Below are 13,259 nucleotides of genomic sequence, written 5' to 3' on the forward strand. Positions count from 1 at the left end.
TTGTCCTTTCTAAGCTGCCCTCCTGAACTCCGGGTTCCTGTGTGCTCGGAGGCATCCATTTGTCCCCCACCCGGGCCGGGGCAGCCAGTGGCCAGTTCTTGCTGGGGGTGGAGGGAAGGATTCTCTTCCCCCTTTCCCTAAGACAATTTGATCGCTTCACACATAACCCCCTCAACCTCTAGCCCCGCTGAGGTCACTGCTCACACCCTTCCAAAAGCAGAGTCATCTGGGGCCCTAGTGCTAACAGAGAACCCAGGGCTCCAGCCCGACTGTGGCCTTGGACCAGGTCTTCCCACATGAGAGAGGAGGGAATTGCAGAGGGGTGGGTATGGGGTTGGGGAAAGTGGGAGGGAAAAGGGGGACCCTAGGATGATTCTGTAGGAGGAGCTCTGCCTTCCTGCCTCCCAGGGGCCCACCGGGTTCTCCCTTGAACTCAGACAGTGTGACCTTCTCTGGGATCTGTGTGGTCACCCTGGCTTCCGGCCACCCCTCTTTTCAGGTTTTATTTAATCCCTTTCATCTGGCAGGAGCATCACAAAAAGACATGGAGGTGATCCAGCTTCCCTGGGTAACACAATGCTGGGGATGGTTAATGTGCAGCCAGGGCTGCTGACTCGTGGTCCCGGCCTTTGATTGCAAACCACGCTGTGTGAAACCTCATGAATGGGCGAGGTGTGTCCATCCGGGAGTTCAGCTCTGAGGACCAGCTGGAGGCCAAGTCAGAAGGGTTTCCCTGGGCAGCCTCTCTGGCCCTCCCCAGCCCCAGGGGCTCTGCTGTCTCCCTGTGATGTCCTGCCCTTCTCCTGCAGTGCCTCCCCCAGCTTGCCCTGCTCAGGGAAACCGGGTGCCTGGGATCCCATCAAAACCCACTTTAATGATGGGGAACTTGCTTCCTCAAATCCTGAGGCCAACGCATGCAAGCCCTCCTCCTCCAGGAAGCATCCCAGAGGTACCATGTCTGTGATACTGAAGAGATCAGCTGGGCAGGAGTTTCTGTACAATGAATGTGTTACCATTCACAAATGTCCTGTGTTTGATGATCAGATCAATCAAACAGCTGTATTGGTAGGATTTGGGGTTAGTGAGGTTGGTTGCAGCACCCCATCCACTGCCTCTTCCCCCCACCCCCGGCCACCAAAGTCATGAGAATGAATGCCTGTTCACTGACCCCAGGTGACCACCCCCTCACAAATGGGTGCTCTGGGTCACAATGGGGACAGGACCAAGTCCGTCAGACCAAGAGTAACTGAGGTGCAGGTCCCATTGGCCAGGTCAGGATGGTGAGATGGCAGAGCACTGATTTCCTAAACAAGCCTCTAGTGTGCCAGACACTGTGTCAGACCTCAGGGACGGTGTGATGAAGAAGCCACTGTCTTCGTCAGCTCAGGTCAGCAGAACACCACCACAGGCTAGGCGTTTCAATGATGGACACGTGCTTCTCACAGTCTGGGAGGCTGGAAGTCCAAGATGAAGGAGATGGCAGGTTCTTTTCCTGGTGAGGGCCTGCTTCCTGGCTTGCAGACAACCACCTTTTCTTGGTGTCCTCATGTGGTGGGACGGAGAGGGAGAGGGAAAAGTAAAGAGAAGGAGGACCTGGTCTCTCCCTTCCTCTTCTTAGACACTCATCTCACCAGGCGGACCTCACTCGCATGACTTTTGTTGTTGCTGTTCAGTCGCTCAGTCGTGTCCCACTCTTTGCGACTCCGTGGACTGCAGCTCGACAGGCTTCCCTGTCCTTCACCATCTCCTGGAGCTTGTTCAAATTCATGTGCATTGAGTCAGTGATGCCATCCAACCATATCATCCTCTGTCGTCCCCTTCTCCTGCCTTCAATCTTTCCCAGCATCAGGTGATGCTGATGAGTGATTTCTAGTGAGTCGGCTCTTTGCATCCGGTGGCCTAAGTATTGGAGCGACTTTGTCTAGACCTAATTCCTATTGCCTCCCAAAGGCTCCATCTCCAGATGCCATCGTACTGGGGGTCAGGAATTCAATATACAAATTTGGGGAACACAGTTCAGTCTACAGCAGTCATAGTCCCTGCTCTCTAGTTCATTTTGATACATAGCTTGGAACAATCTGTATACAGTTAATTCTTCAACAAATCATTCCCAGCCCTGGCTCTCCCAACAAGGTTTTCTTATTCGACATCTCACTGTGAGCTGTGAACTGGGCAGGACAGAGATATAGGGCAGTGGGTGGGGATGGTGGGACTAGTTCACCAAGAGCCCTTGCAAGTGGATGGTAGGTCCTAGACTTCCTGTTAGCCTAAACCTCTTCCACCTTCACAAGGCTCAGGCTTCTCCAAGGGAGGTCTGGCATCGTCAGCTTCAATTTTTAATTCCCTTTCATTTAAAAATAATCAAACTAGGTCAGAGAAAATTTAGGAAGAGGCACGCCATAAAATCAAAGACAAGAAGATCAGACCTGGCCTTGTGTTTTACAGTTCAAAACGTTCCAGAGCATGCTGAGATTAAAGGCTTGCGTGGGGGAACAGAAAACAACCATGAGTAAATAAATCAGGATCCTCAAAGACTTATTTATAGCCTATCCACAGCCGGGTAAGTGCAAGTCTGCAGTGGGGACCCGGGGCCAAGCTTCCAACACAACGGATGAGCTTGGTGAGGTGGGGTTCCAGGAACTGCCTACAGCATCGTTGTGTCTTTTGTTAGGAGCAGGCTGGGAGTTATAACAAATGACTTAGGTACTGGGCAAATGCTTGTCCTTGGCAAGCATCATGAGCTTCGACTCAGCCAGGCAGATGGCAGCCTTCTTGGGAGAGTGTGGTTCCCCACTGCCCAGCCCCAGGGAGCAGTCCCAGGACCAGGGGAGAGAGGAGGACCAGCAGGGACTAGGCAGGAAGTGCATTGCAGGAGTGAAGCCTCTGCTGAGCTTTTTACTTTTTCTTTTTTAAAGTAGTTTGGGTTTGCTAAAGAAATAGCCTTGACCTTTTGGCAAGAGGAGTCCTTGGGGCTGAAAACAGTAGGCTTTTACATGATCCCAGCAGACAGAGGGAAATGAATGATCCCAGCATAGGTTGATCTTTGGGTTAAAAAGAGACCAGAGTCTCCCAGATCTGGAGGGGGAGGGGCCCTAGACCAGTACTGTTCAGAAGAAGTTTCTGTGATGATGACATGTTGTACATCCGTGCCCCCCAATGCCATGGCTACCAGCTATGTGTGGTTGTGGAGAACTTAACTGTAGCTGGTGGGGTGGAGGACCTCAGAAAACATGAATTTTCCATTTTACTTGATTTTAGTTAATTTCAATGTAAAGAGCCACATGTGGCTATTGGACAGTACAGCCCTAGGAATAATGCTCCTATTGAGAAGAAGTAGAAATGTTTTCTCTTGTCCCCATCTCTCACCCCAGTCTAAAAAGAGCTTTCTTTTGTTTTTGGGAATAGCGGATAGATTCTGTTCTGGGGCTAAATTCTGGCCTTAACCATGTAAGCTGGGGGACCTTGGGCAAGTCACCTAGGAGCTCACCTAGGTGCTCCAAGTCACCTAGGAGCATGTAGTATGGGTTCCTGGTACACAGCACTCAGTCAATAAATGATTGCTGTTGTCATTTAAAAAATGGCCCCCATGTCTGGCTACTTGCCCGGCATTTGTAGAAATGGAAGTCGTACCATGGAAAGAGAAGAAAACATTTTCCCCAAACAGAGCTCAGTTGCCATAGAAATTAGCTGGTATCAAGCAGGCTGCAAGCTAAGGGGTTGAATGGATGTTAGGTCACATCTTGGGTTTTAATTTCAAGGAAAAAGAACATGGGAGCAGATGAGAACTCATGCCCAGAACCCCACAGCACCATCCAGGTCTCGCAGTGCCTCCTGGCCTTCGGAGCCGTGGCCGGGGCTGTAACTTGCCTGCAGTCCCTCACCCCTTACACATCACATCAGCACACTTGCTGGCCGTGGCCCGCCCCCCCCCCCCCCCCCAGGTGTAATTGGCAGACATGCATTCATTCATTCAGCAGACACTGACCGAGGGTCTATGATATGCTGGGCTCTTGGGATACAGAGACGTTGAGAACACAGTCCCTGCCCTTTGAAGCTTGTGGGAAAACCTGGTGGGAAAACCAAACTGAGCTAAGTCCCCTTGGAGATGGAGGTTAGGGATCACCGTTCAATCTGGGGAGATGGGATGAGCTGATGGAGGCCGGTGGCATGGTCACTGAACTGAGTGCAGAAGTGCTGGGGCTGCAGCCCAGAGCTGGGGGAGCCAGAGGATGACCAGGCTGACCTCTGTGAGAGAGCACACGTGTCCAGGGGAGTCAGGGGGATCACTGGTCCAGCCAGTGTGCCCCGGAGGTGGGGGAGGGAGGGAATATAGGGCCCTGGGCAGGACTCAGCTGAGCTGGACACACCTCTACCCAGAGGGGGCTCACGGGCCAGCTGTTCTTGGCTGTGAGCAGCCTGGGCCTTTTTTTTTAGGGTCCAGAGTCCAGCTGTCACATGAGCCTCGCGGATGGTGGGGATCTCCATGCCAGCCCCTGGCCCTGCCTGGACGGAGAAGCATGACTGCGTTTGCAGAATACTTCCTCGCTGCCATTCTATTGTGCTCACGACAGCACATGCCAACGGCAGCAGGAGATGTGTGCGGGGGTGTATGTGTATGAAACCAGAGACGTGAAGTGAGTCAGCAGAAATCACACACAGGCAGGGCAGAGGAAGGAGGCTTCCCGGAGCCCTGGGCATTCCACTGGGAGCAACGAGTTTTAGGTGGTGGTGTCTGCCTCCCCCACCCCCCTGGCTGTGTTCCTTCCCTTTCTGTGTTAGTGTAGCTTACCCGGAAATATGGCACAGCTGCTAAAAATAAGGGTGATGTCCTCAGGTATATTATTTTGCTTTTGAGGAATCTGGTCATTTCCTAAGTGTTCCCATTTCTCCTGAAGCCTGTGGGAGAGATGAAAGCTGGTCGCTCTGACGGGTGATGTTTGCAACCAAAGAGAGCTGGGTGGCATGGCTGTTCATGAACCAAGTCCACGGGCCAGGTGGGGTGTGGGTGTGGGTTATCGTCAGTGGTTAGAGGTCCTTTTGTCAATGCCATGGGAAAGCTACACTTGGCCCTGGAGTAAACATCTACCTTGGTGGCTTAACGTCTTTGGCTTTCCCAGAATTCCTCCCCCACCCCACAACTGACTGTATTTGAAATACCAATCTCCTTGGGATGTCTCCTCTGGGGAGCTCCACAAACCTCAGTGAGGGGCTACTGGAGCAGCGTGGATGGGGTGGGTCTGTCAGAGGCTGAGAGTGACCCAAGGGGGGACCTGCTGGGATGAACTGGTCCACGGGGCGAGCTGTGAAAGCTGGTGTTGGGAGTGAGGGATTGGTTTTACTCCCAGATGGACCCCCCCACCTGGAATTCATTTCCCAGGCCCTGGAAGGGACCTTGGGTGCCTGCAGGGCTGCGGGGGGCACCTCCTGAGGCTGGGGGACTCATGCCTCCCAGAAGCCTTCATCAGGGATAATGCCACCCCAACAGCCATATCCACTGTCTGTTGTAAGGAGCCCTGCCTGGGCCTTCCGGAATCCTAGCAGTATTTTCCACCCGGCAGCTGCAGAGGGCCAGGGCAGAAAGGGCCAACTAATATTCCTCTGCGTGCGTGCATGCACGCATGCTAAGTCGCTTCAGTCTTGTCTGACTCTTTGTGTCCACCGCACCCCCCCCACCCCGCCCCCCGCCAGGCTTCTCTGTCCATGGGATTCTCCAGGCAAGAAAATACTGGAGTGAGTTGCCTTGTCCTCCTCCAGGGGATCTTCCTGACCCAGGGATTGAACCTGAGTCTCTTATGTCTCCTGCATTGGAAGACGGAGTTCTTTACCGCTAGTGCCACCTGGGAAGCCCAGAATGTTCCTCTAGCACTTTTAATTTAAAAAATCATTTTCCTTCTCCAGCCTCAGTTTCTTCATCTGTAAAATGTAAATTTGAGGGTATTTTCCCCTTTGGGATGAGATTATTCCTTCCGATCCTGGTCAGCACAGTTTCTGTTTCTCCACTGAGGGACCAGGGTGATGCCACGGAGAGGGAGCTGGGCCTGCCTTTCCACCTGGACTCTGCCACATGGAGCAGTGGGGAAGGGGGGATGGGGAGAGGCAGGGGTGGGGTGTTGGCAGAGCCACTCTGTGTTTCAATTTTATTTTATTTTCCCATCTATGAAATGGGATAATAACACTTGTATAGGTCAGCCGGCACTGGTTATTGGAAGGCTCCCGTGAGATAATACATGGGAAAGGGCTTTGTAATGAGAGAAGTAATGTCTAGGTAAGGTGTATTATTAAGTGACATTTGGAAGCTGGAATTCAGCCCAGCTCTGTCCACACCAGCTGCCTCCCCGGGGTGTTACAAGTGACTCTTGCATGGGTTGTCTTTAGCTTGACTGTAATGGGCTCCTTTGTGGGAAGGATGGGATGGTAGGGGAATAAGTATCTCTTCTATTCCACCCAGTCATGTAGTCATCTTGATGGCATAACCTGATGGTAGACTGGGCTCTGTCTCCCACCCATGAAGCCCCTGCTCAGAAAGGTTCCCCGGGGGTGGGGTGGGCAGCTTCCTGCGTTCACAACTTTCTCTCTTTTGCAAGGAAAGGCTTTGTCCTTTCAGCGCCCCCAGACCCGGCTTCTCAGGCGCTGGGGCCAGTCTGTGGGCCTGACTAGGGTAGCTCGGCTTCCCTGGTGGCTCAGACGGCAAAGAATCCACCTGCACTGCGGGAGACCCTGGTTCAATCCCTGGGTGGGGGAAGACCCCCTGGAGAAGGGAATGGCAACCCACTCCAGTATTCTTGCCTGGAGAAGCTCCATGGACGGAGGAGCCTGGCGGGCTACAGTCCATGGATGGGGTCGCAAAGAGTCGGACACGACTGAGCGACCAAGCACAGCACAGCCGTAGGATGAGGGAGGCAAGGCTGTAGCTCTAACTGCTGAATCGGGGGGCCTCAGGGAATCCTGAACCGGGAATGGCTGGGACAAGGGGACCTGGGGCGATCCGCCCGCCTAGGCGTCCTGACAGCCCCTACCCCCCGGCGCCCCGCCTGGTTCCTTTTCTTGCCCCGGGCGGGAGCCGCGCTCGCAGCCCTCCTCGGTGCTCCAGCCAGGCTGTGGGCGAATTAGACCTCCCAGCCTCACGGGGCTGCTGTGCGGCTGCGGCGACGTTGGCGGCTGCGGCGCTGCGAAGGAGCGGCGGGCTGCGGGGAGGCGGCGCCTCGCGAGCCCCGGGCCGGGTCCGGGGCGGAGGCCGCGGAGGGAGGTTACCGTATTTACCCAGGCCGGTGCCGGACCCTTGGGGGCGGGTCACTGCGGGCGCGCTACCGTATTTGCCGGGAGCCGCGCAGACCCTTTCCGGGAGTGGCGAGCGCCGCGACTTAATTACGTATTTATCCGAGGTGGCGTGGTTCCCCCCCCCGACCCCACCCCCGGCGTTGCGGGAGCGGGGTGGGTTGCACAAATTCCCTAAGGGAGCCAGGGCTTGCAGCGGAATGGGGTGGGTTGCTGCAGCAGAGTGGGAGGCCTACATATTTTCGTGGGGGTGGGGTTGCGACGCAGAGTTTACCATATTTCTCCAGGATCTCGCTCTGGCCCGAGGAGCTGGCAAGGTTGTGTGCGGGGGTTCGGGTGGGTGGGGTCAGCTCTTCCGATTCACGCCGCGATCTGATAAGAAGAGCGGTGTTGGAGGCTGGCCGTCTTTTTTGGGGTGAGGGAGAAGGGGCCCCTGGAGGCTTTGCGGAGAGTTACCGTATTTGCCTTGAGCAGCGCAGACTCGAGGAAAGAGCCACTGCTGGAGGCCGGAGGACCTGGGGCGCCGCCTGGGCTGTGAGTGCGGGATGGGATGGAGGAACTTGCCGCCAGAGAGACTGGGGACCGTGGCCTGAGACCCTCTCGGCGGGCGGGGCCCTCGGCCAGGGGTGTAGCTGGGGGAGTGGGGAGGCGGCTCAGAGGCAAGGCCAGGCTGAGATTGGCCCAAGGGGACAGAGATGATCTGTCTTTGCAAACATCCGTGCAGCTGCCTGGGGAAAGATTTGGGGGTGGGGTCTGTTGCAAGTAGTCCTTGTCCCCTTCCCCGGGGTGAGTGGTGTTCCCCGGGGGCCTGAGGGTAGGGGGAGACAGAGGGGGTGCCTCTGGGACCCCACTCTGCTGGTAGGTCCACTGAGGCGGTGGTAAGCAGGGAGATCTGCAAGTGTGGAGAAGGCCTGCATGGAGGTCCAGGTGAAGGGCCAGGAGGCTTCCCTGATAGGGGTGGGGGATAGCATGGGGAGAGGTCAGCTCGACCCCTTGAAGCAGGCCTCAGTGCTCTGCAGAAGCTGGAGCCCAGGAACTGGGGAGGCGTGAGGGTGTTGGCCACAGACAGCGCCCCACAGAAGCAGTGGTCCTTTGGGTCCTGATAACCTGTGGTGGCCAGGAGAGCGGTGGTCTTCTGTGTGTGTGTTTTGAGGGGCACTTAGCTGGTGAGCAGCTAGTACATTGAGAAGAACTTTTGACAGTGAGGAAATTTACAGTCTAGTCCCGGTTCACCTTGCTGGGCGACCTTGGGCAAGTAAGTCGACCTCACTGAGTCTTGGTTTCCCCATCTATAAATTGGGGTTCAGTAAGCCTGCCCCTTCCTCGGGGCTGTTGTGGGCAACAATTTAAGAGGGACACAGTGCTCTGGGAAAGAGGATCCTTAGGAGAAGCAGTGTGAAGGAGATGGAACTGAACTTGGGGGTGTTTGTTGAGCTGAGAGTGTTCCTCAGCCTTGGGCCAGGTTTTCCTGGGGGGATGCCAAGAGGAATCAAGCTGAGACCCGCCCCCTGCGAGCTTACACTGTGGTTCAGTGACTTGCAAACCTTTTACAGGCATGCCTCATTTTGATAAACAAAGAGCTGCTGCCTTTAATGTTTAACTGAGGTTACTTTCAAGTTTACAGGGCTTTTGTTTTGTTTCTTCTTTTAAGCTTTGCAAAAATATCTTTAAACCACTGTTGACCCCACCCTTCCCTCCAGATTGGGGATGTCTGTCCCTCCCCTCCTCCTTGAGACTCTGGTTGGAGGGATAAGGCGCACCCGGGTTCAGGACAACTTATAAGACTGGAAGCCCCTGAGTATTACTCATCAGCATTTATTCCATGCCTTGTGTGGTAGGCACAGCGTTTGATGTGGGTCATAAAAGGAAGCAGGTCTGTCCTTAAGATGCTCACAGATTAGGGAGACAGAGGTGGCATGACCGACCGTGTGCTGTGTGATGCATGAGGGTCACAGGGTTGGGCCACGTGGCTCAAAAGAAGCTGGAGGGGTCAAGGAAGGCTTCTAGCAGGAGGTGTCATTTGAGAAAGGCCTGAAGGAGGGGTAGGATGTGATTAAGGGGTAGAGAAGAAAGAAGGACATTCCAGCAGGGGGATACTGGCTCGAACAGGACTGGGGAGTGATGGGCACTGAGGTTGGGTGCTGGCCGACCCTCGGGTGCCCTCTGACTCCTCTCTCTGCTTCTGCCTCCTCAGGGGCCGGTGATTGCAGCTGGACGTGCCCATGACCGAGCTGGCATCCTCCGGGGTCGGGTCCCCTACGGGGGACGGGGAGGAGTGCCTGGGGGACGATCGAGGCCTGGTCATCCACCACCCGGCGGAGGAGCAGCCGCACCGCTGCCCGCTGTGTGGCCAGACCTTCGCCCAGCAGCCCAGCCTGGTGCGGCACCAGAAGGCGCACGCCGGGGCGGGCCGCGCAGCCGCCTTCGTGTGCCCGGAGTGCGGCAAGGCCTTCAGCGTCAAGCACAACCTAGAGGTGCATCAGCGCACCCACACGGGCGAGCGGCCCTTCCCCTGCCCCGAGTGCGGGCGCTGCTTCAGCCTCAAGCAGAACCTGCTCACGCACCAGCGCATCCACAGCGGCGAGAAGCCGCACCAGTGCGCGCAGTGCGGCCGCTGCTTCCGCGAGCCGCGCTTCCTGCTCAACCACCAGCGCACCCACGCGCGCATGCCCGCGCCGCACCCGCGCCGCCCCGGCGTCTTCGGGGAGCGCAGGCCCTACTTTTGCGCCCGCTGTGGCAAGAGCTTCGCGCGCGAGGGCTCGCTGAAGACCCACCAGCGCAGCCACGGCCACGGGCCCGAGGGTCAGGCGGGCCATTTAGGCCGCGTGCTCTGATACGCACAGAACCTGCCGCCGCCGCCGACTGTTTTCCGCCCCAGAGCCGCATCTGTGACCCCTGGAGATGCCGCTGTGCTGGGGCCCCCTCTCTGGATGGGATCCTGGGAGACCGTGAGGGCTGGCTTGGGAGGGGGGAGGCTCTCAAAAGGAGTGGGCCGCTGCCGGGCTTGGGCCGCCGCCTTCCTCTCATCCTCCAGGACCCTCCGGGTGGCTGCACCCGGCTGCTTTGGGCCCCAGTGTTGGTTTTCCTCCACAGGCACACCCAGCTTAGAGCAGGTGAGACCTAGCGCTGGCCAGAGCCCTCTCGGTCTTGTTGGGGGTCACGTGGGGAGGGTGGGGCAGACAGGGCTTCTAGGTGTAGGACTGTCTTCTTACTAGATCCTCGTTCCCTGAATACCAGAATTGAAAGCCACCCGGAGAGGACACTCTCCGCAATCCTCAGGCCTCCCCCAGCCCCAAGGTCTCCTGGCACAAGTGCTTCCTACTTAGTGCCTTTGAGAAGTCATTTCACTTCACGACACAGTTTGCTTATTTGTAAGTAGGGGCTAAAGATGAGGAGGGCCTCCTCCTCCCGGGAATGTTGTGAGGACTGTTAAGTTTAGCAGATAAGAGGAGGTGACATCATTAACTGAGTGCCCCAGTGTGCCAAGCTGTGTGCTGAGTAGGGTCCTTGGGAGGAGCATAGCCCTGTCCCTGGGGTGCTCATACAGGGTGATGCCGCCTACTGTAGGAGACAGACTGAAAGTGTTCTGGGGGGTGGGGAGGTGACTGGCGACACCCAAGGCAATTTGATGGTTTGAGCTGGGTCCTGGGGACTCATAGGGAACATAGAACCTTCCATAGAGTGTGGAAGGTTTCTAAGGTGGGTGTCTGAACTCAGAGGCTTATATTTGCTCTACAAAGGATTTGTGGCAGGGAGAGGGGACACCAAAATATTTAATGGAAAGAGCCCAGTGAGTGCGAGTGCAGTTCAAGGACAACTAGAGGCATGGAGGAGAGATGGAAGTAGGACCCGGGTCCTGGGGTCGTCCGGGCAAGGGAATTGAGGTCCCCCGAGCGGCTTGGCCAAAGTCATGCAGTGAGAAAGGGGCGAGCCATGACCTGTCCCCCAGGCCTCAGATTCCAAGCTGATGCTTGGGCTTCTCCGCCATGTGGTCAACAAGGAAAGTGAGGCTCCCCCAGGCTGGCCCTGAGTCACACATAGGAGTTAGTGGTGCAGCAGTGCAAGCCTGGACCTCATTTTGAATTCTGGACCCCAAGACCCTGTATCTCTCCTGTACCATCATTAAGAGATGCTACTACAGGTGGGAAAAATGTGGCTTTGAGGAAGCGGGACCATGTAGTAGGAGGATGGGCAGGGGCATTGGTGGGAGATATGGGTGTCTGCAGGGGACATGACCTCCTGGGTGGTGGGTTGGGAGGAAGGCAGCCGGGGGCTGGGAGAGGACCTGCCTCCACAGGGCCCTTGCTCCACACCCAGGCTGGTGCTCAGTGCTGGAGACCCGTCTCTGCCCTCCCTCCTTTCCTTAGAGCCATGTGGCTTCTCGGGGATCAGTTGTCCTCTGCCTGCCGCCCGTATGTGGCTGTTGCAATGTGGACTAGTGCTTAGTGGTGGAGATTAAGAGATTAAGTCGGGACCCAGGACATCTGGAACCAAAAGTACCCTGAACCCATGATGTCTCATTGGTAAATGGGAGTATAATCTTGGGGGTGCTTGGTAGGGGCTAAGAGGATGCAAAATTCTGAACTGGGTGCAGGGGGCCCATGACTGCTCCCTCCTAGCCCTGGCTGAGTGGGGGCCAGGTGGGGGCTGGGCGGGGCCATGTTCCACCCCAGACCTGACCCTGGTCTCTTTGTCTTTACGCACAGATGTGGAGTGGTCAGGAGCTCTGGGCATGTGCAGGGCACCTCTGACACAGAGACTTGGAATGGGGCCCTGGGCCTGCGCCCCAGCATGAGGACACGTCCCCTAAGAAGACCTACCTTGGGAGGTGAAGGCAGAGGGTCCGATGGAGCCTGGAATTGGAGACAGACTTTGTGCCTTGGCGGAAAAACTCCCCGGGCTTGCTGGGAGTTACAGCCAGAGAAGAGGTGGTCCTGGCTGCCCCGCCTCTCCTGTGGTAGCAGCGATGGTGCCTGTGTGGGGAGCCCACTTCTGTGCTCCCGCCTGGCCCACCAGAGACAGGAAGTCAGCTGCTGGGGAGGACACAGTGAGTGGAAGCAGACACCCGGCTCCAGAGGCAAGACCAGCCCCCCATGGATGAACACGCCTGCAGGCTTCCCTCTCCTTTTAGGGCAGTGGTTTCTTCACACTTTTGGGCTCATGAAGCCCTCTGGCAAGATGGCAAAGGTTATGAACCTTCTCCCCAGGAAGACGCACACATTCACGGGGAAGCAGAATCTACGAGGGATTCCAGGAGCTCCGGGACTCCAGGCCGAGATCCCCGGGCCCTGGGGCTAGCCCGCCGCTCCTTCTTGAGCTGACACAGAGTCCTGGGTCAGGATCTTCGTTCGAGTCACATTTCGTTTCCCCCACTCCGCACCCATCGACCTTCCTTCCCTTTTCAGGAATAAAGAATTCTGAGGAGGGGCCCTGAATAGTCATTCTGTTCTCCCACAGCCCACAGTCGGCACATCAGGAGCCCCAGTTCCCTTCCCCAGCCGTCGTCATCATTGGGAAGCTTGGAGGGGGCTGGTCTGCTCTCCTCTGGTTTGGGGTTGCTTGTTCTGGCTTCCAGAGTGCTGGCGGAGAGGGCGAGGTGGGAGGCTGGGGAGGAAGTGGCACCTCCCTGCTGGTGGACGCGAGCTCCGGGCAGGGAGAGAAGCTGGCAGACAAGCTTCTGTGTGTCCACAGGGCACAGAGGAACAAGAGGAGGGCGAGGCTGGGGCCAGCTGCAGGGCAAGGGCTCCTCCAGGCTTCACACCTGGCCTGGAGCTCCCTGGCCTCCCCAGAGTGGACCACCTCTCAGAAAAGAGGGGACTGACTACGGCCGGGCTGGGGTTTTGGGGACAACCAGACTTTGTAAGGTGAGTTATAGGGAGTGAAACCCTTGAGGGTGGGAGAGGCCTTTAGTTATGACATGCAGGTCAAATCCCAGAGATGTGAGTGCCGGGGTGCTTGGGAGTTGTGTTGAGGTGGGGGCTGAG

At 56.6% G+C, this 13,259-nt stretch overlaps 1 protein-coding gene across 6 annotated transcripts; it reads left to right on the forward strand.

The window, feature by feature from the left end:
- The first annotated feature begins 5,693 nt into the window (after window positions 1–5,693).
- Window positions 5,694–12,706, forward strand: LOC112446454 (zinc finger protein OZF). 6 transcript variants are annotated; one of them, XR_009494287.1, is made up of 4 exons: window positions 5,694–7,592; window positions 9,470–10,388; window positions 11,225–11,416; window positions 11,982–12,067. XR_009494287.1 is itself a non-coding variant. In NM_001435202.1 (3 exons), exon 2 carries the CDS (start codon window positions 9,498–9,500, stop codon window positions 10,107–10,109), a length of 612 nt encoding a protein of 203 aa, NP_001422131.1. In that variant the 5' UTR covers window positions 7,650–7,809; window positions 9,470–9,497; the 3' UTR covers window positions 10,110–10,388; window positions 11,982–12,706. The 6 variants fall into 6 exon arrangements, 4 of the variants coding, with proteins under 4 accessions (XP_024847005.1, XP_024847003.1, NP_001422131.1 ...); XR_009494286.1 differs by lacking the exon at window positions 11,982–12,067 and adding an exon at window positions 11,643–11,731; NM_001435202.1 differs by lacking the exons at window positions 5,694–7,592; window positions 11,225–11,416 and adding an exon at window positions 7,650–7,809 and having other exon boundaries at window positions 11,982–12,706.
- Window positions 12,707–13,259: the final 553 nt, after the last annotated feature.

This window comes from Bos taurus, chromosome 4, assembly GCF_002263795.3.
Source record: "Bos taurus isolate L1 Dominette 01449 registration number 42190680 breed Hereford chromosome 4, ARS-UCD2.0, whole genome shotgun sequence".
Classification (NCBI taxonomy): domain Eukaryota; kingdom Metazoa; phylum Chordata; class Mammalia; order Artiodactyla; family Bovidae; genus Bos; species Bos taurus.